We start from the raw sequence: 21624 nt of genomic DNA, 5'->3' as shown, positions 1-21624 counted from the left end.
TCAGAGCGTGGGAGGGAGGGGCTTCACTCCACCAATCAGGAGGGAGAAGAGGTGGTCGCCTAGCAACGGACCCCAGTGGCAGCCAATCACGGCGTGGGAGGGGAGGGGCAGCACTCCACCAATCAAGAGGGAGAAGAGGTGGTCGCCTAGCAACGGAACCCCTGTGGCAGCCAATCACAGCGTGGGAGGGGAGGGGCATTGCTCATCCAATCAAATGGGAGAAGAGGTGGTCGCCTAGCAACTGACCCCCGTGGCAGCCAATCACAGCGTGGGAGGAGAGGGGTGGGGCATCAATCCACCAATCAGGAGGGAGACTAGGTGGTCGCCTAGCAACGGACCCCTGGTGGCAGCCAATCACAGCGTGGGAGGGGAGGGGCTTCATTCCACCAATCAAGAGGGAGAATAGGTGGTCGCATAGCAACGGGCTCCTGGTCGCAGCCAATCACAGCGTGGAAGGGGAGGGGCTGATGACCGGTGGTAGCCAATCAGAGCGTGGGAGGGGAGGGGCATCAATCCACCAATCAAGAGGAAGAAGACATGGTTGCCTAGCAACGGAAGCCCGGTGGTAGCCAATCACAGCGGGGAAGGGGAGGGGCTGGTGACTGGTGGCAGCCAATCACGGCGTTGGATGGGAGGGGCTTCACTCCACCAATCAAGAGGGACGAGAGGTGGTCGCCTAGCAACGGAAGCCCGGTGGTAGCCAATCACAGCGGGGAAGGGGAGGGGCTGGTGATTGGTGGTAGCCAATCACAACCTGGGAGGGGAGGGGCTTCAATCCACCAATCAGGAGGGAGAATAGGTGGTCCCCTAGCAACGGACCCCCTCTGGCAGCCAATCACAGAGTGGAAGGGGAGGGGCTGATGGCCGGTGGCAGCCAATCACAACCTGGGTGGGGAGGGGCTTCATTCCACCAATCAAGAAGGACAGGAGTTGGTCGCCTAGCAACGGACCCCCGGTGGCAGCCAATCACAGCGTGCAAGGGGAGGGGCTGACGACCGATGGCAGCCAATCACTGCGTGAGAGGGGAGGGGCTTCATTCCACCAATCAGGAGGGAGAAGAGCTGGTCGCCTAGCAACGAAGGCAAAGGAATAGGAGGGGGCGGGACCAACGCATGTGATTGGTGGGCAATCGGCCAATCACGTTGTGAGAGGCGCAGGAAGGCGGGGCCGAGATGCCACCTCCTTTGTGATTGGCTACTTCTGGGCAAGCCCCGCCTCCTATAGACCACGCCCCTTTCCCACTGTGTCCCCGCCCCCTTCCCTCAATAGGACCCCATCAATGGGAGGCCACGCCTCCACCCACTAGCCCCGCCCCCTTGGCCGCTCTTAAAGGGGCCGCTCCCATTAAACCCAATGGAGGGGGGGGGACGGACCCGTCCATGTGGCACCGGGGGGGGGTCAGAGGGTGTGTGTGCACCTTTAATGGCATGAATGGGGGGGGGGGGGATGGACTGTTCCATGTGCCATAGGGACGGGGGGGGTCAGAGGCTGTGTGTGCACCTTTAATGGCATGAATGGGGGGGGGGGATGGACTGTTCCATGTGCCATAGGGACGGGGGGGGGGTCAGAGGTTGTGTGTGCCTCTTTAATGGCATGAATGGAGGGGGGGGGAACGGACTGTTCCATGTGCCATAGGGACGGGGGGGGTCAGAGGCTGTGTGTGCACCTTTAATGGCATGAATGGGGGGGGGGAACGGACTGTTCCATGTGCCATAGGGACGGGGGGGGTCAGAGGCTGTGTGTGCACCTTTAATGGCATGAATGGGGGGGGGGAACGGACTGTTCCATGTGCCATAGGGACGGGGGGGGGTCAGAGGTTGTGTGTGCACCTTTAATGGCATGAATGGGGGGGGGATGGACTGTTCCATGTGCCATAGGGACGGGGGGGGTCAGGGTCTGTGTGCGCACCTTTAATGGCATGAATGGGGGGGGGGGAACGGACTGTTCCATGTGCCATAGGGACGGGGGGGGGGGTCAGAGGTTGTGTGTGCACCTTTAATGGCATGAATGGGGGGGGGGGGAACGGACTGTTCCATGTGCCATAGGGACGGGGGGGGGGTCAGGCTCGGCCCCTGCACCCCCTCTTGCTGAGGTTGGTCAGGACCTGGAGCTGCTGTTGGGGCCGGAATGGGACCACGAAGGCATCGGGGGGGAGCAGAGCCCCTCCCCCCTCCCCCATACGGCCCATTAGGATGTAACTGGAGCCTGGAAGAGAGGGGGGGGGGTCAGAATGGGGGGGGGGCGGGGGGGGTGGATGGGGGAGGGGTCAGGATGGGGGAGGGGTCAGAATGGGGAGGGGTCAGGATGGGATGGGGGAGGGGTCAGGGTGGGGATGGGGGAGGTGTCAGGAGGGGGATGGGGGAGGGGTCAGGATGGGGGAGGGGTCAGGATGGGGGAGTGGTCAGGATGGGGGAGGGGTCAGGATGGGATGGGGGAGGGGTCAGGATGGGGATGGGGGAGGGGTCAGGATGGGGATGGGGGAGGGGTCAGGAGGGGCATGGGGGAGGGGTCAGGATGGGGATGGGGGAGGGGTCAGGATGGGGGAGGAGTCAGGATGGGATGGGGGAGGGGTCAGGATGGGGGAGGGGTCAGGATGGGATGGGGGAGGGGTCAGGGTCAGGATGGGGGAGGGGTCAGGAGGGGGATGGGGGAGGGGTCAGGAGGGGGATGGGGGAGGGGTCAGGAGGGGGATGGGGGAGGGGTCAGGATGGGGAGGGGGAGGGGTCAGGATGGGGGAGGGGTCAGGAGGGGGATGGGGGAGGGGTCAGGATGGGGATGGGGAAGGGGTCAGGATGGGGGAAGGGTCAGGAGGGGGATGGGGGAGGGGTCAGGATGGGGGAGGGGTCAGGATGGGGGAGGGGTCAGGATGGGGGAGGGGTCAGGATGGGGGATGGGGGAGGGGTCAGGATGGGATGGGGGAGGGGTCAGGATGCGGATGGGGGAGGGGTCAGGATGGGGGAGGGGTCAGGATGGGATGGGGGAGGGGTCAGGATGGGGATGGGGGAGGGGTCAAGATGGGGATGGGGGAGGGGTCAGGATGGGGGAGGGGTCAGGAGGGGAGGTCAGGATGGGGATGGGGGAGGGGTCAGGATGGGGGAGGGGTCAGGATGGGATGGGGGAGGGGTCAGGATGGGGGAGGGGTCAGGATGGGGGAGGGGTCAGGATGGGGGAGGGGTCAGGATGGGGGAGGGGTCAGGATGGGGTTATGGGGGTCACGTGTCCCCCCCCATGCCCCTCCCCCACCTTTCTTGAGGCTGGGGCAGAGCCTGCAGGGCAGGAGCATGCGCATTGAGGTCCCTTTGGACGGGGGGGGCACCCCCAGAGCCCCCCCCCCTTTATAGAGGCCCAGGATGGAGATGAGGACCCAGCCTTGGTCCGGGGGGGGGCCCCGAGTGAGGGACTTCACTGTGCCCGTCAGCACTGCAGGCACACACAGAGACACCTATTAGCTCAGTGGGGGGGGGCAGCCACATAGACCACACTTGGGGGTCACCCCATAGGCATCCATAGGTGCCCCCATAGGGGTCCCCATAGGCATCCATAGGGGTCCCCCCATCGCTTTCCATATGGGTCCCCCCCATAGGCATCCATAGGCGTCCCCCCCATAGGCACCCATAGGGGTCTCCCCATCACCCCCCATAGGGGTCCCTCCCATAGGCATCCATAGGGGTCCCCCCATCGCCCCCCTAGGGGTCCCCCCCATAGGCATCCATAGGGGTCTCCATGGGCATCCATAGGGGTCCCCCCTTAAGCATCCATAAGGGTCTCCCCCATAGGCCTCCATGGGGGTCCCCCCATAGCCCCCCATGTGGGTCCCCCCCATAGGCATCTATAGCGGTCCCCCCATCGCCCCCTATAGGGTTCCCCCATTGCCCCCCATAGGCCCCATAGGGGTCCCCCCATCACCCCCCATATGGGTCACTCCCATAGGCCCCATAGGGCCCGCCCCATCACCCCCCATAGGGGTCCCCCCATAGGCATCCATAGGGGTCCCCCATAGCCCCCCATGTGGGTCCCCCCCATAGGCATCCATAGGGGTCCACCCATAGCCCCCCATATGGGTCCCCCCATAGGCATCCATAGGGGTGCCCCCACAGACATCCATAGGGGTCCCCATAGGCATCCATAGGGGTCCTCCCATAGCCCCCCATGTGGGTCCCCCCCATACGCATCCATAGGGGTCCCCATAGACCTCCATAGGAGACCCCCATCGCCCCCCATAGGTGTCCCCTTCCGCCCCCCATATGGGTCCCCCCATAGGCCCCCATACGGGTCCCCCCATAGGCCCCCATACGGGTCCCCCCCATTGCCCCCCATAGTGTCCCCCCCATAGGCCTTCATAGGGGTCCCCCTATCGTCCCCCATAGGGGTCCCCCATAGGCATCCATAGGGGCCCCCCCCCATAGGCCCCATAGGGCTCCCCCATCACCCCCCATAGGGCCCCCCCCATCACCCCCCATAGTGGTCCCCCCCATAGGCCCCATAGGGCCCCCTCCATCGTCCCCCATAGGGGTCCCCCATAGGGGTCCCCCCCATAGGCCTTCATAGGGGTCCCCCCATAGGCATCCATAAGTGTCCCCATCGCCCCCCATAGGGGTCCCCATATGCCCCCACAGGCCCCCCCATAGGCCCCATAGTGTCCCCCCCACCCTATAGGGTCACTCACCGAAGTCGCTGGCACAGAAGCTGCTCTGCAGCGACCCCGTGCGGCGGCAGCGCTCGGGGCAGGCAATGGGGCTGGTACCCTCTATAGGGCCAGTGCCCCCTATAGGGCCAGTGCCCTCTATGGGGCCGGGGGTCGCTATGGGGCCAGGGGTCGCTATGGGGGCCGGGGGTCGCTATGGGGCCGGGGGTCACTATGGGGCCGGGGGTCGCTATGGGGCCGGGGGGGCTCCGATGGACATAGGAAGCAGTGAATCCATCAGCTGTGACACTGAGATCAGACACGAACTGGACAAGGAGCTCAGGACCTGAGGAGATAATGGGGCTGGGGGGGAGGGGGGGTTAGGGGGGGGTTAGGATGGGGTCAGGATGGAGGTGGGGGGGTGAGGAGGGGGATGGGGGGGTCAGGATGGGGGATGGAGGGGTCAGGAAGGGGTCAAGAAGGGGTCAGGATGGGGATGGGGGGGTCAGGATGGGGGTGGGGGGGTCAGGAGGGGGATATGGGAGCAGGATAGGGTCAGGATGGGGTCAGGTGGGGTCAGGATGGGGTCAGGGGGGGTCAGGACGGGGTCAGGATGGGGGATGGAGGGGTCAGGAGGGGTCGGGACAGGGTCAGGACAGGGTCAGATTGGGTCAGCACGGGGTCAGGAAGGGGTCAGGAAGGGGTTAGGATGGGGTCAGGACGGGGTCAGGAATGGGTCAGGACGGGGTCAGTATGGGTTCAGGATGGGGATGGGGGGGTCAGAAAGGGGTCATGGTGGGGTCACGTTGGGGTCAGGAAGGGGTCAGGATGAGGTCAGGACGGGTTCAGGTTTGGGTCAGGATGGGGTCAGGATGAGGTCAGGATGAGGTCAGGAAGGGGCCAGGACGGGGTCAGGACGGGGTCAGGATAGGGTCAGGATGAGGTCAGTTTGGGGTCAGTTTGGGGTCAGTTTGGGGTCAGGGGTCTCACCCAGGGGTCTCCTCCCCACAGAACCTGCCCACCCTGCGGGTGGCATCAGATCGACCCCCATCAAACACAGACACGTGATCATATCTGCAGTGAGCATCCGGCTCCACATCCAGCTTCCTGAAGCTCAGCTCCACCACCTGCACCCCCCCATTGACACCCACAGTGGTACAGCCCATAGAGACCCATTGACACACATAGATCCCATTGACACACATAGATCCCATTGACACCCATAGATCCCATTGACACACATAGAGACCCATTGACACACATAGATCCCATTGACACACATAGAGCCCTATTGACACCCATAGCTCCACATCCAGCTTCCCGAAGCTGAGCTCCACCACCTGCACCCCCCCATTGACAATGGTACAGCCCATAGAGACCCATAGACACACATAGAGCCCATTGACACACATAGATCCCCATTGACACACATAGATCCCCATTGACACACATAGATCCCATTGACACCCATAGATCCCATTGACACCCATAGATCCCATTGACACACATAGATCCCATTGACACACATAGATCCCATTGACACACATAGCTCCACATCCAGCTTCCTGAAGCTCAGCTCCACCACCTGCACCCCCCCATGGACACCCACAGTGGTACAGCCCATAGAGACCCATTGACATCCATAGAGCCCATTGACACACATAGAGCCCCATTGACACCCATAGCACCACATTGACACCCATTGCCTCCCATTGACACCCATAGCCCCCATTAACCCCGTAGCCCCCCCTAGCCCTCATTGACACCCATACACCCCCATTAACCCCATAGCCCCCACTGACACCCATTGCTTCCCATTAACCCCATAGCCCCCCATTAACCCCATACCCCCCCATTAACCCCATAGCTCCCCATTAACCCCATACCCCCCATTAACCCCATAGCCCCCCATTAACCCCATACCCCCCCAATAACCCCTTAGCCCCCATTGACACCCATTGCCTCCTATTGACACCCATAGCCCCCCATTAACCCCATAGCTCCCCATTGACACCCATTGCCTACCATTGACACCCATAGCCCCCCATTAACCCCATAGCTCCCCATTGACACCCATTGCCTACCATTGACACCCATAGCCCCCCATTAAACCCATAGCTCCCCATTAACCCCCACAGCTCCCCATTAACCCCATACCCCCCCATTAACCCCATAGCTCCCCATTAACTCCCGTAGCCCCCCATTAACCCCATAGCTCCCCATTAACTCCCGTAGCCCCCCATAAACCCCATAGCCCCCATTAACCCCATAGCCCCCATTAACCCCATACCCCCCCATTAACCCCATAGCCTCCCATTAACCCCATAGCCCCCATTGACCCCCATCACCCCCCCCCGCCATACTGACCTTGCCGGGGGGGGCCCGGATGTACCACGTGCAGCTGACCCCGGGGGGGTAATTGTGCTCAGGCCAATTGGGGGAGCTCAGGGTCCCCTGGGGCTGCTCCAGGACCCCCCCCACACAACTGATGCTCTATGGGAGGAACCATATGGGGTTGGGGGGGGACAAACCACATCCCATCCCCCCCCCTTTATCCCACACTGGGACACCCAACCCCCCCCCCCCCAATGATTCCTTATGGGGGGGGGTACAAACCACATCCGATCCCCCCCCCATTTACCCTGCAATGAGACCCCCCAAACCCCCCCCCTCATTGATTATCTATGGGGGGGAACCATTGCTCCCCATTACCCCCATTACCCCCATTACCCCCATTACCCCATCACCCCCATTACCCCCATTACCCCATTACCCCATTACCCCATCACCCCCATTACCCCCATTACCCCCATTACCCCCATTACCCCATTACCCCATCACCCCCATCACCCCCATTACCCCCATTACCCCATTACCCCCATTACCCCATTACCCCATTACCCCATCACCCCCATTACCCCCATTACCCCATTACCCCATTACCCCATTACCCCCATTACCCCATTACCCCCATTACCCCATTACCCCCATTACCCCCATTACCCCATTACCCCCATTACCCCCATTACCCCCATTACCCCCATTACCCCATTACCCCATTACCCCCATTACCCCATTACCCCCATTACCCCATTACCCCATTACCCCCATTACCCCCATCACCCCCATTGACCCCATTACCCCCATTACCCCATTACCCCCATTACCCCATTACCCCCATTACCCCATTACCCCCATTACCCCCATTACCCCATTACCCCCATTACCCCCATCACCCCCATTACCCCCATTACCCCATTACCCCATTACCCCATTACCCCCATTACCCCATTACCCCCATTACCCCCATTACCCCATTACCCCCATTACCCCATTACCCCCATTACCCCCATTAACCCCATTACCCCCCATTACCCCATTACCCCCATTACCCCCATCACCCCATTACCCCCATTACCCCATTACCCCATTACCCCATTACCCCCATTACCCCCATTACCCCATTACCCCCATTACCCCATTACCCCCATTACCCCCATTAACCCCATTAACCCCATTACCCCCATTACCCCATTACCCCCATTACCCCCATCACCCCCATTACCCCCATTACCCCATTACCCCATTACCCCATTACCCCCATTACCCCATTACCCCCATTACCCCCATTACCCCATTACCCCCATTACCCCCATTACCCCATTACCCCCATTACCCCATTACCCCCATTACCCCCATTAACCCCATTAACCCCATTACCCCATACCCCATCATTACCATGCCCCACAGCAGGTCCTGCACTGTACCAGGCCAGAAACCCCCTCCCATTGGTGGCCCCATCGCTCTCCATCCGCACCAGTATCCGGTTACTGGGAGCCCGGAGGGGGCCGGGCCGGAAGGTACCACAGTACCGGCCCAGCAGGGGGGGGTCCGGGCCCGACCCCCCCCACACTGACACCACATCGAACCGGCAGCGGAGGTCAGGCTCAAGGTCAAAGACACGGAAGGAGAGGGATGCTGATTGGTTCTCGGGGACCTATGGGGTCAATGGGGTCAATGGGGTAATGGGGTAATGGGGGTAATGGGGTAATGGGGGTAATGGGGGTAATGGGGTAATGGGGGTAATGGGGTAATGGGGTAATGGGGTAATGGGGGTAATGGGGGTAATGGGGGTAATGGGGTAATGGGGGTAATGGGGGTAATGGGGTAATGGGGGTAATGGGGGTAATGGGGGTAATGGGGGTAATGGTTGTAATGGGGGTGATGGGGGTAATGGGGGTAATGGGGTAATGGGGTAATGGGGGTAATGGGGGTAATGGGGTAATGGGGGTAATGGGGGTAATGGGGGTAATGGGGTTAATGGGGTAATGGGGTAATGGGGGTAATGGGGGTAATGGGGTAATGGGGTAATGGGGGTAATGGGGGTAATGGGGTAATGGGGTAATGGGGTAATGGGGTAATGGGGGTAATGGGGTAATGGGGTAATGGGGTAATGGGGTAATGGGGTAATGGGGGTAATGGGGGTAATGGTTGTAATGGGGGTGATGGGGTAATGGGGGTAATGGGGGTAATGGGGTAATGGGGGTAATGGGGGTAATGGGGTAATGGGGTAATGGGGTAATGGGGGGTAATGGGGGTAATGGGGGTAATGGGGTAATGGGGGTAATGGGGGTAATGGGGTAATGGGGTAATGGGGGGTAATGGGGGTAATGGGGTAATGGGGTAATGGGGTAATGGGGTAATGGGGGTAATGGGGTAATGGGGTAATGGGGTAATGGGTTAATGGGGTAATGGGGGTAATGGGGGTAATGGTTGTAATGGGGGTGATGGGGTAATGGGGGTAATGGGGGTAATGGGGTAATGGGGTAATGGGGGTAATGGGGTAATGGGGTAATGGGGTAATGGGGGTAATGGGGGTAATGGGGGTAATGGGGTAATGGGGGTAATGGGGGTGATGGGGTAATGGGGGTGATGGGGGTGATGGGGTAATGGGGGTACCGGTGTTACCGGTGTTACTGGTGTTACTGGTGTTACTGGTGTTACTGGTGTCACTGGTGTCACTGGTGTCACTGGTGTTACTGGTGTTACTGGTGTTACTGGTGTTACTGGTTGTACTGGTGTTACTGGTTATACTGGTGTTACTGGTGTTACTGGTGTTACTGGTGTTACTGGTTATACTGGTGTTACTGGTGTTACTGGGGTTACTGGTGTTACTGGTTGTACTGGTGTTACTGGTGTCACTGGTGTTACTGGTTATACTGGTGTTACTGGTGTTACTGGTTGTACTGGTGTTACTGGTGTTACTGGTTGTACTGGTGTTACTGGTGTTACTGGTGTTACTGGTTATACTGGTGTGTTACTGGTGTTACTGGTGTTACTGGTGTGTTACTGGTGTTACTGGTTATACTGGTGTTACTGGTGTTACTGGTGTCACTGGTGTTACTGGTGTTACTGGTGTTACTGGTGTTACTGGTGTTACTGGTGTCACTGGTGTTACTGGTTATACTGGTGTTACTGGTGTTACTGGTGTTACTGGTTGTACTGGTGTTACTGGTGTTACTAGTGTTACTGGTTGTACTGGTGTTACTGGTGTTACTGGTGTTACTGGTGTTACTGGTGTTACTGGTTGTACTGGTGTTACCGGTGTTACCGGTGTTACTGGTGTTACTGGTGTTACTGGTGTCACTGGTGTTACTGGTGTTACTGGTGTTACTGGTGTTACTGGTGTTACTGGTGTTACTGGTGTTACTGGTGTCACTAGCTGGTGTTACTGGTGTTACTGGTTGTACTGGTGTTACTGGTGTTACTGGTGTTACTGGTGTTACTGGTGTTACTGGTTATACTGGTGTTACTGGTGTTACTGGTGTTACTGGTTGTACTGGTGTTACTGGTGTTACTGGTGTCACTAACTGGTGTTACTGGTGTGTTACTGGTGTTACTGGTGTTACTGGTGTTACTGGTGTTACTGGTGTTACTGGTGTTACTGGTGTGTTACTGGTGTTACTGGTGTTACTGGTTGTACTGGTGTTACTGGTGTTACTGGTGTTACTGGTGTTACTGGTGTTACTGGTGTTACTGGTCTGTCCTTACCGTGATGCTCCAGGTGCAGTTGGTGTTTGGGGGGTAGGGTCTGGGGAAACCTTCGCTGGCCACGTAACCGGATTCACCTCTGAGCTCCCCCCCGCACGGGAACACGGGTCTGGGGGGACCGGGGACTGGTTAATGGGGGGGTAACTGGTTACCAGTTAATGAGGGGGGTAACCTGTAAATGGTTAACGGGGGGGGGGAACCGGTTAACGGGGGGATGGGGAGGGATGAGGGGGGTAACCAGTTACCGGTTAATGGGGGGGGTAACTGGTTACCGGTTAACAGGGGGGGGAACTGGTTACTGGTTAACGGGGGGGTAACTGGTTAATGGTTAATGGGCGGGGTAACCGGTTACCGGTTAACGGGGGGGGGGAACCGGTTAACGGGGGGACTGGGAGGGATGGGGATGGGGTAACTGGTTACCGGTTAATGGAGGGGGTAACCGGATACCGGGGGGGGTAACTGGTTAACGGGGGGGGGGTAACCGGTTACTGGGATGACAGGGAGGGATGGGGATGGGGTAACCGGTTACCGGTTAACGGGGGGGGGAACCAGCTACCGGGGGGGGTAACTGGTTAACCGGGGGGGGGTAACCGGTTACTGGGATGATGGGGAGGGATGGGGTAACCGGTTAACGGGGGGGGGGGGGGGGGGGTAACTGGTTACCGGTTAACGGGGGGGGTAACCAGTTACTGGGTGGGGGAGGGATGGGGATGGGGTAACCGGTTACTGGTTAACGGGGGGGATAACTGGTTACCAGTTAATGAGGGGGGTAACTGGTTACCGGGGGGGGGGGTAACCAGTTAATGAGGGGGATGGGGAGGGATGGGGATGGGGTAACCGGTTACTGGGGAGCAATGGGGTAACTGGTTACCGGTTAACGGGGTGGGGTAACCGGTTACCGGTTAACGGGGGGGGGGGTAACTGGTTAACGGGGGGGCACGGGGAGGGATGGGGATGGGGTAACCGGTTACCGGAGGGATGGGGGGGGGGGGTAACCAGTTACCAGGGGTAAGGGGGAGTCCCCGTTATGGGGGTAACCAGTTACCGGATGGATGGGGATGGGGTAACCGGTTACTGGGATAAGGGGGGTTCCCATTATGGGGTATCCGGTTACCGGTGGGTCCCGTTATGGGGTATCCGGTTACCGGTGGGTCCCGTTATGGGGTATCCGGTTACCGGACGGTTCCGTTATGGGGTATCCGGTTACCGGGGGGGTCCCGTTATGGGGTAACCGGTTACCAGACGGTCCCGTTATGGGGTATCCGGTACCGGGGGGGTCCCGTTATGGGGTAACCGGTTACCAGACGGTCCCGTTATGGGGTATCCGGTTACCGGGGGTCCCGTTATGGGGTTACCGGTTACCGGAGGTCCCGTTATGGGGTATCCGGTTACCGGGGGTCCCGTTATGGGGTATCCGGTTACCGGATGGTCCCGTTATGGGGTTACCGGTTACCGGGGGGGGTCCCGTTATGGGGTTACCGGTTACCGGGGGGGGTCCCGTTATGGGGTATCCGGTTACCGGGGGGGTCCCGTTATGGGGTATCCGGTTACCGGACGGTCCCGTTATGGGGTATCCGGTTACCGTGGGGGTCCCATTATGGGGTATCCGGTTACCGGGGGGGGTCCCGTTATGGGGTATCCGGTTACCAGGGGTCCCGTTATGGGGTATCCGGTTACCGGGGGGGGTCCCGTTTTGGGGTATCCGGTTACCGGTAGGGTCCCGTTATGGGGTATCCGGTTACCGGAGGGTCCCGTTATGGGGTATCCGGTTACCGGGGGGGGTCCCGTTATGGGGTATCCCATTACCTGGTGCCGTTGGGGGTCGGGTTCTGCCCCATTGCCCCCCATAGGCCGCTGAGCAGCAACGGGAGCAGCACCGGGACCGGCCCCATGGCGGCGAATGGGGACCGGAGAGAGGCCACGGGGGCAAAAGGGGCGGGGACAACGGAGGACACGCCCACAATGGGCGGGGGGTGAATGGGGGCGTGGGAAAGGGGGCGGGGCTTAGCTTCCTATTCACTTTAATGGGAAGGGGGCGGAGCTTCGGTGCCCTATTCACTTTAATGGAGAAGGGGGCGGGGCTTCGCTGCCCTATTCACTTTAATGGGAAGGGGGCGGAGCTTCGGTGCCCTATTCACTTTAATGGGAAGGGGGCGGGGCTTCGGTGCCCTATTCACTTTAATGGGAAGGGGGCGGGGCTTCGCTCTCTATTCACTTTAATGGAAAGGGGGCGGGGCTTCAACAAGCCACGTTCACCTCTACGTCCTCAATGGCGAAGGAGGCGTGGCCACGAGGGGGCGGAGTTAACTCAAGCCACGCCCCCTTTAATGTCATATAAGGGAGAAAAGGATGCAGTCTTCCCCCCCCAAAGTGGGCGGAGCTTGGGGGGGGGGGGGGGCCGAGCTTCGAGGGGGGTGTCATCAAGCCACGCCCCCTTTAATGCCATATAAGGGAGAAAGGAGGGGGATTTACCTCCCCCCCTCCCCAAGGGGGCGGAGCCTCCGGGGGGCGTGGATCTCGACGGGGGTGGGTGTCATCAAGCTACGCCCCCTTTGACGCCATATAAGGGAGAAAGGGGTGGGGTCTTCCTCCTCCCCCCCACCAAGGGGGCGGAGCCTCAGGAGGGGGCGTGGCTACCGGGGTGTGTGTCCTCAAGCCACGCCCCCATTGATTGCCATATAAGGGAGAAAGGGGTGGGCTCTTCCTCCCCCCACCCACAAAGTGGGTGGAGCCGGGGGGGGGGGGGTCAGCAAACCACGCCCCCTTTAATGCCATATAAGGGAGAAGGGATCTTCCTCCCCCCCCCCCCTCCAAGTGGGCGGAGCCTCGGGGGGGCGTGGCCATCGTGTGGCTCTCTACTGGGGGGGTCATTAATGAGCTTTACCTCTTTAATTAAGGGTCACCCTTTAATGAGCGGCTCCCCCATTGGCTCCGCCCCCTTTAGCCCCTCCCACCCCATTGGCTCCGCCCCCCATAGGCCCCGCCCCCTTTTGGCCCCGCCCCCCTTTAAGCATGGGGACCCCGTGACTTGATGTCCGGCGCCGATCGCCTCCTGCGCATGCGCGGGGGGGTCCTCCAGCCTAGGGGGCGCCCGTCGGTCGGAGGAGGGGGCGTGGCCTCGGCGGCGATGGGCGTGGCCTCGGTGAATGGGGGCGTGGTCACGTCGGTGGGCGTGGTCACGTCGGGGGGCGTGGCCCGGTGCTGGGGGTGGCTCTTGAATGGGAAGCGCAGGGGGGCGGGGCCTTGGAGGGGGCGGGGCCTCAGGCTGCGCAGGCGCCCTCGGCGGATGGAGGGGTCACGTGGGGTGAGCGGGGACAGGCGAGGGGGGGGCGGGGAGGGGGCGGGGTCAGCGTCGGTGTCGTCATCATCGGCCTGTGGGGGCAATGGGAGGTTAGGGGTCACTGTGGGGCAGGATATGGGGCACAGAGGGGCTATGGGGTGTGGGGCAGCTTTTGGTCAGCCCATGGGGCACAGGTTGGTTATGGGGCACTGTGGGTCCAGCCGTGGGGCACAGGGGGGTTATGGGGTGCGGGGGCTGTGGGTCTGGCCATGGGGTGCTGTGGGTCAGGATATGGGGCACAGGTTGGTTATGGGTCACTGTGGGGCAGGATGTGGGGCACAGGGGGGTTATGGGGCAGAGGTTGGTTATGGGGCACAGTGGGTCAGGCTATGGGTCGCTATGGGTCACGCCATGGGGCACAGGTTGGTTATGGGTCGCTATGGGTCAGGTCATGGGGTGCTGTGGGGCACAGGGGGGCTATGGGGTGTGGGGCAGCTGTGGGATGCTGTGGGTCTGGCCATGGGGAACAGGGGGGTTATGGGGCACAGGTTGGTTATGGGGCACAGGGGGTTATGGGTCGCTGTGGGTCAGGTTATGGGTCACTATGGGTCTGTCCGTGGGGCACAGGTTGGTTATGGGGTACTGTGGGTCAGGATGTGGGTCAGGATGTGGGGCACTGGGGGGCTATGGGGCACTGTGGGTCCAGGCGTGGGGCACAGGGTGGTTATGGGTCACTGTGGGGCAGGATGTGGGGCAGGATGTGGGGCAGAGGGGGCTTATGGGGTGCGGGATCTGTGGGGCAGGCTATGGGGCACAGGTTGGTTATGGGGCACAGGTTGGTTATGGGGTGCTGTGGGTCAGGATGTGGGGTACATGGGGGTTATGGGGTGCGGGATCTGTGGGTCAGGATGTGGGGCACAGGTTGGTTATGGGGTACATGGGGGTTATGGGGTGCGGGATCTGTGGGTCAGGTTATGGGGCACTGGGTGGTTATGGGGCACAGGGAGGTTATGGGGTGCTGTGGGTCAGAATGTGGGGCGCTATGGGTCTGTCCATGGGTTGCTGTGGGTCCATCTGTGGGGCACAGGGTGGTTATGGGTCGCTGTGGGTCAGGCTATAGGGCACAGGTTGGTTATGGGTCGATGTGGGGCACAGAGGGGTAATGGGGTGCAGGATCTGTGGGTCAGGTTATGGGGCACAGGGGGGTTATGGGGTGTGGGTCTGGCCATGGGGCACAGGTTGGTTATGGGTCACAGGTTGGTTATGAGGCACAGGTTGGTTATGGGTCGCTCTGGATCAGGCTATGGGTCACAGGTTGGTTATGGGTCTCTGTGGGTCAGTCTATGGGTCTCTATGGGTCAGTCTATGGGTCTCTATGGGTCTCTATGCGTCTCTATGGGTCAGTCTATGGGTCTCTATGGGTCAGTCTATGGGTCGCTATGGGTCAGTCTATGGGTCTCTGTGGGTCAGTCTATGGGTCTCTATGGGTCAGTCTATGGGTCGCTATGGGTCAGTCTATGGGTCTCTGTGGGTCAGTCTATGGGTCTCTATGGGTCTCTGTGGGTCAGGTTATGGGTCTCTATGGGTCAGTCTATGGGTCGCTATGGGTCAGTCTATGGGTCTCTATGGGTCTCTATGGGTCAGGTTATGGGTCTCTATGGGTCAGTCTATGGGTCGCTATGGGTCAGTCTATGGGTCTCTATGGGTCAGTCTATGGGTCTCTATGGGTCAGTCTATGGGTCTCTGTGGGTCAGTCTATGGGTCGAGGTGGGTCAGGTTATGGGGCACAGGTTGGTTATGGATCTCTGTGGGTCTCTATGGGTCGCTATGGGTCAGTCTATGGGTCTCTATGTGTCTCTATGTGTCTCTATGGGTCTCTATGGGTCTCTATGTGTCTCTATGGTCTCTATGTGTCTCTATGTGTCTCTATGTGTCTCTATGTGTCTCTATGTGTCTCTATGTGTCTCTATGTGTCTCTATGGTCTCTATGTGTCTCTATGGTCTCTATGGGTCTCTATGTGTCTCTATGGTCTCTATGTGTCTCTATGTGTCTCGATGGGTCTCTATGGGTCTCTATGTGTCTCTATGGGTGTCTATGTGTCTCTATGGTCTCTATGTGTCTCTATGGGTCTCTATGGGTCTCTATGTGTCTCTGTGTCTCTATGGGTCTCTATGGGTCTCTATGTGTCTCTATGGGTGTCTATGTGTCTCTATGGTCTCTATGTGTCTCTATGTGTCTCTATGGTCTCTATGTGTCTCTATGTGTCTCTATGGTCTCTATGTGTCTCTATGTGTCTCTATGTGTCTCTATGGTCTCTATGTGTCTCTATGTGTCTCTATGGTCTCTATGTGTCTCTATGTGTCTCTATGTGTCTCTATGTGTCTCTATGGTCTCTATGTGTCTCTATGTGTCTCTATGGTCTCTATGTGTCTCTATGTGTCTCTATGTGTCTCTATGGTCTCTATGTGTCTCTATGTGTCTCTATGGTCTCTATGGGTCTCTATGTGTCTCTATGTGTCTCTATGTGTCTCTATGGTCTCTATGGGTCTCTATGTGTCTCTATGTGTCTCTATGTGTCTCTATGGTCTCTATGTGTCTCTATGTGTCTCTATGGGTCTCTATGTGTCTCTATGTGTCTCTATGTGTCTCTATGTGTCTCTATGTGTCTCTATGTGTCTCTATGTATCTCTATGTGTCTCTATGTGTCTCTATGTGTCTCTATGGGTCTCTATGTGTCTCTATGTGTCTCTATGTGTCTCTATGTGTCTCTATGTGTCTCTATGTGTCTCTATGTGTCTCTATGGTCTCTATGTGTCTCTATGTGTCTCTATGGTCTCTATGGGTCTCTATGTGTCTCTATGTGTCTCTATGTGTCTCTATGGTCTCTATGGGTCTCTATGTGTCTCTATGTGTCTCTATGTGTCTCTATGGTCTCTATGTGTCTCTATGTGTCTCTATGTGTCTCTATGTGTCTCTATGGTCTCTATGTGTCTCTATGTGTCTCTATGTGTCTCTATGTGTCTCTATGTGTCTCTATGGGTCTCTATGGGTCACTCACCATATGGGGCAGGGCTCTCTCCATGCGCCCCACTCTCTCCCTCAGCTGCTGCAGCTGCTGCTCCTCTGACCTGCTCTGGCGCCTGACGTCCCATAGCAGCCCCGTGAGCCGCTGCAGGTGAGCGCGGAGGCCTGCTACCTGTGTACCGGTCACACCAGTAACACCAGTACCAGTAACACCAGTGACACTGGTACCAGTTACACCAGTAACACCAGTAACACCAGGAACACCAGGAACACCAGTAACAATGGTACTGGTAACACCAGTACCAGTAACACCAGTAACACCAGTACCGGTAGCACCATTAACACCAGTAACACCAGTAACACTAGTAATACTAGTAACACCGATACCACTGATACCACCAGTACCACCAGTAAACCCAGTAACACCAGTACCACTGGTACCACCAGTAACATGAGTAACACCAGTACCACCAGTACCACTGGCAACACTAGTACCACCAGTACCAACACTGGCACCGGTATAACCAGTACCACTGACACCACCGGTACCACCAGTAACACCGGTACTGGTGCCACCAGTAACACCAGTACCACCAGTACCGGTACTGGTACCATCCTCGGGGTGCCCCCGGCTCCGGGGGGGGTCAGGGGTCACCGCTCGGCGCTGTGGGATCTGGTACACCCGGAGGGGCTCCCGGCGCCTCCCGGAGCGACGGGGGGAGGGGGGGATGGGCTGGGGGGGACAGAGACAGTGAGGACCCCATAGGCTATATCCTATATATACATGTATCCCATATCCATATCCTATAGCCATATATCCCATACACTATATCCCATATTCTTATATCCCATATCACACATCCCATATCCTATATCCCATATCACACATCCTACATCCGTACCCTATATCTATATATCCATATATCCCATACCCTATATCCCATATTCATATATCCCATATCACACATCCCATATCCTATATCCCATATCCCATATCACACATCCTACATCCATACTCTATATCCATATATCCATATATCCCATACCCTATATCCCACATCACACATCCCGTATCATATATCCCACATCCCATATCCTGTATCTCATATCCCATACCCCATATCCCACATATGTCATATTCCACATTCTATATCCCATGCTCTATATTCCATATTCACACATCCCATATCCCATATCACACATCCCATATCCTATATCCCATATCCAATATCACACATCCCATATTCTATTTCCCACCTCCCATATCTTATATCCCATATCCCACATCACACATTCCATATCCTATATCCCACATCCCATATCTTATACACCATATCCCATAACCTGTATCTCGTACTGCATATCCCATATCTGATATGCCATACCCCATATCCCACATCCTATATGTCATATTCCACATTCTATATCCCATACCCTATATCCCATATTCACAAATCCCAGACCCCACATTACACATCCCATATCTCATATACCATACCCCATATCCCACACCTCATATTCCACATCCTATATCCCATACCCCATATCCCATATTCTCATATCCCATATCCCATATCCCACCTCCCTCACCTCTCTCTGCTCCTCAGCTGCCTCCTGCCGGTTCTCGGGGTCCTGCAGCCTGTGGGGAACATACATGGGGTGACCCCCACATAGCCCCATTACCCCATTAACCCCATTAACCCCATTACCCCATCACCCCCATTACCCCCATTACCCCATTACCCCCATCATCCCCATTACCCCCATTACCCCCATTAACCCCATTACCCCCATTAACCCCATTACCCCCATTACCCCATTACCCCCATTACCCCCATTACCCCCATTAACCCCATTACCCCCATTACCCCCATTACCCCATTAACCCCATTACCCCCATTAACCCCATTAACCCCACTGACCCCACTGACCCCATTGACCCCATTGACCCCATTACCCCATTACCCCCATTACCCCATTGACCCCATTGACCCCATTGACCCCATTGACCCCATTGACCCCATTGACCCCATATCTCACCCCGTTCCCCCCCCCGGTCGCACATCAATCCCCTGTAGCTCCAGTAGCTCCCGTTGGGCCTGGCTCCAGTCTGGGGGGTCCTCGGGAGGGGTCACGGGGGGGTCACGGGGCTGACCCCGCAGGCGCCTGACCTGCTCCGGGTGTGTGAACCGGAACACGTGGGACTGACCCAGCACCAGGCGGCTCCCTGGGGGTAATGGGGTCAATGGGGTTAATGGGGGTAATGGGGGTAATGGGGTAATGGGGTAATGGGGTAATGGGGTAATGAGGAATATGGGGGTAATGGGGGTGATGGGGGTAATGGGGGTAATGGGGGTAATGGGGTAATGGGGTAATGGGGGTAATGGGGTAATGGGGGTAATGGGGGTAATGGGGGTAATGGGGTAATGGGGTAATGGGGTAATGGGGTAATGGGGGTAATGGGGGTAATGGGGTAATGGGGTAATGGGGGTAATGGGGGTAATGGGGGTAATGGGGTAATGGGGGTAATGGGGTAATGGGGGTAATGGGGGTAATGGGGTAATGGGGGTAATGGGGGTAATGGGGTAATGGGGTTAATGGGGGTAATGGGGTAATGGGGGTAATGGGGGTAATGGGGTTAATGGGGTAATGGGGATAATGGGGTTAATGGGGGTAATGGGGGTAATGGGGTAATGGGGGTAATGGGGGTAATGGGGTAATGGAGGTAATGGGGGGGTGCGGATTTGGGGTCACTTGCATGGATCTGGGTGGGTTTTGGGTTGTTTTTTGGGTGGTTTTGGGGTATTTTGGGGTGTTTTGGGGTGTTTTCGGGTTGTTTTGGGGTGTTTTTGGGGTGTTTTTGGGGTGTTTTAAGGTGTTTTTTGGGTGTTTTTGGGGTGTTTTTGGGGTGTTTTGGGGTCCCTACCCGACTGTAGCTCCAGCGGCTCCGTCACCCGCTGCCCATTGACATAGACCTCAGCTCCCTCACACGGCTCCAGTGTCACCACCACTGATGGGGATGGGGGGACACAAATGGGGTTCAGGGCACTGAGAATGGGGGACCCCAAAACCACCCCAAACCCCCTTAAATCCACCCCAAGTACCCCCAAAACACCCCCAAAACCACCTCAAAACCACCCGAAAACACACCAAAACCCCCCCAAATCACCGCTAAAACACCCCAAAATGCCCCAAATTCACCCCAGACACCCCAAAATCCACCCTAACCCCCCTAAATCCACCCCAACCCCCCCAAATCCACCCCAAACTACCCCAAAACCACTAAACCACCCCAAAACCACCCCAATGCCCCCTAAAACACCCCAAAACCACCACTAAACCACCCCAAAACCAGCCCAAAACACCCCAAATCCACTCCAAAACCAACCCAAAACCACCAGAAACCCCCCAAAACCACCCCAAGTCACCCCTAAAACACCCCAAAACCACCCCAAAACACCCCCAAATACACCCCCAAAACACCCCAAACACCACCCCTAAAACACCCCCAAAACACCCCAAAACCACCACAAACCCCCCCAAAACACCCCAAATCACCCTTAAAACACCCCAAAACCCCCCCCCACCCCCCCAAATCCACCCTAACACCCCCAAATCCACTCCAACCCCCCCAAATCGACCCCAAACCCCCCAAAACCACCCCAAATCACCCCAAAACACCCCAAATCACCCCTAAAACACCCCAAAACACCCCAAAAACCACCCCCAAAACACCCCCAAAACACCCCAAAACACCCCAAAACCACCCAAAATCACCCCAAAAACACCCCAAAAGACCCCAAATCACCCTTAAAACACCCCAAAACCCCCCCCCCAAATCCACCCCAACACCCCCAAATCCACACCAAATCCAACCCAAAACCACCCCCAAACACCCCAAATCACCCCTAAAACACCCCAAATCCACCCCAAACCCCCCCAAATCGACCCCAAATCCACCCCAAACCCCCTTAAATCCACCCCAAACCCCCCCAAATCCAACCCAAATACCCCCAAATCCACCTCAAAACCACCCCATAACACACCAAAACCACCCCAAAACACCCCAAAAGACCCCAAATCACCCCTAAAACAACCCAAAACCACCCCCAAAATACCCCAAAACCCCCCCAAATCCACCCATCCCCCCCAAAACCCCATATCCCCCATACCCCCCATACCTTGGGGTGGCTACAGCACCTGCTCCCATAGCAGCATTGGGGGGGCACAGAGAGGGGTTATGGGGTGCAAAGGGGTTTGGGGTACCCCAAAAGGGGGGTCCTACCTTCCCCTATAGGGCCGGGCTGGCTGCGGAACAGGCAATGCTGATCCTCTATATGGGGTCCTGAGAGCTTAATGTCCACGTCCACGCGACCCACTCTATGGGGTGGGGAAGGAGTTGGGGTCCTATAGGGTTTGGGGTCCCTATAGGGGTTGGGGTCCCTATAGGGTTTGGGGTCTCTATAGGGTTTGGGGTCCCTATAGGGTTTGGGGTCCATATAGGGGTCTGGGGTCCCCATAGGGGTTTGGGGTACCTATAGGGTTTGGGGTCCCTATAGGGTTTGGGGTACCTATAGGGGTTTGGGGTCTCTATAGGGTTTGGGGTCTCTATAGGGTCTGGGGTACCTATAGGGTTTGGGGGCT

The 21624-nt window shown here is 57.7% G+C and overlaps 2 protein-coding genes across 5 annotated transcripts in view; both read right to left on the bottom strand.

Annotated features, from left to right (window-relative positions):
* Positions 1 to 2000: 2000 nt before the first annotated feature.
* Positions 2001 to 12610, bottom strand: PCOLCE (procollagen C-endopeptidase enhancer). Its single transcript, XM_034073504.1, is given in 10 exon segments — positions 2001 to 2205; positions 3244 to 3420; positions 4667 to 4812; positions 4814 to 4987; positions 5615 to 5751; positions 6992 to 7093; positions 7095 to 7117; positions 8363 to 8621; positions 10676 to 10784; positions 12482 to 12610. Coding segments are annotated over 10 exon segments (1359 nt in total). The 5' UTR covers positions 12568 to 12610; the 3' UTR covers positions 2001 to 2059.
* Positions 12611 to 13658: 1048 nt separating this feature from the next.
* Positions 13659 to 21624, bottom strand: part of KIF1C (kinesin family member 1C) — a 38808-nt gene continuing 30842 nt past the window's right edge. For 3 of the 4 annotated variants that reach the window (XM_034073510.1, XM_034073511.1, XM_034073512.1), the window contains 6 exons: positions 21266 to 21360; positions 19907 to 19990; positions 19021 to 19207; positions 18571 to 18619; positions 17015 to 17713; positions 13659 to 14047 (listed from right to left, as the gene is read on the bottom strand). In XM_034073510.1, the coding sequence (XP_033929401.1) occupies positions 13682 to 14047; positions 17015 to 17713; positions 18571 to 18619; positions 19021 to 19207; positions 19907 to 19990; positions 21266 to 21360 (1480 nt within the window). In that variant the 3' untranslated portion in view covers positions 13659 to 13681. Of the gene's footprint in view, positions 14048 to 17014; positions 17714 to 18570; positions 18620 to 19020; positions 19208 to 19906; positions 19991 to 21265; positions 21361 to 21624 lie in introns of those variants that run through there. The other variant, XM_034073513.1, reaches the window with a different exon arrangement.

The sequence above is a fragment of the Melopsittacus undulatus genome, assembly GCF_012275295.1.
Source record: "Melopsittacus undulatus isolate bMelUnd1 chromosome 25 unlocalized genomic scaffold, bMelUnd1.mat.Z SUPER_25_unloc_1, whole genome shotgun sequence".
Taxonomy (NCBI): domain Eukaryota; kingdom Metazoa; phylum Chordata; class Aves; order Psittaciformes; family Psittaculidae; genus Melopsittacus; species Melopsittacus undulatus.
Note: the sequence above shows the minus strand (reverse complement) of the source record. Positions and strands in the feature narration are given on the sequence as shown.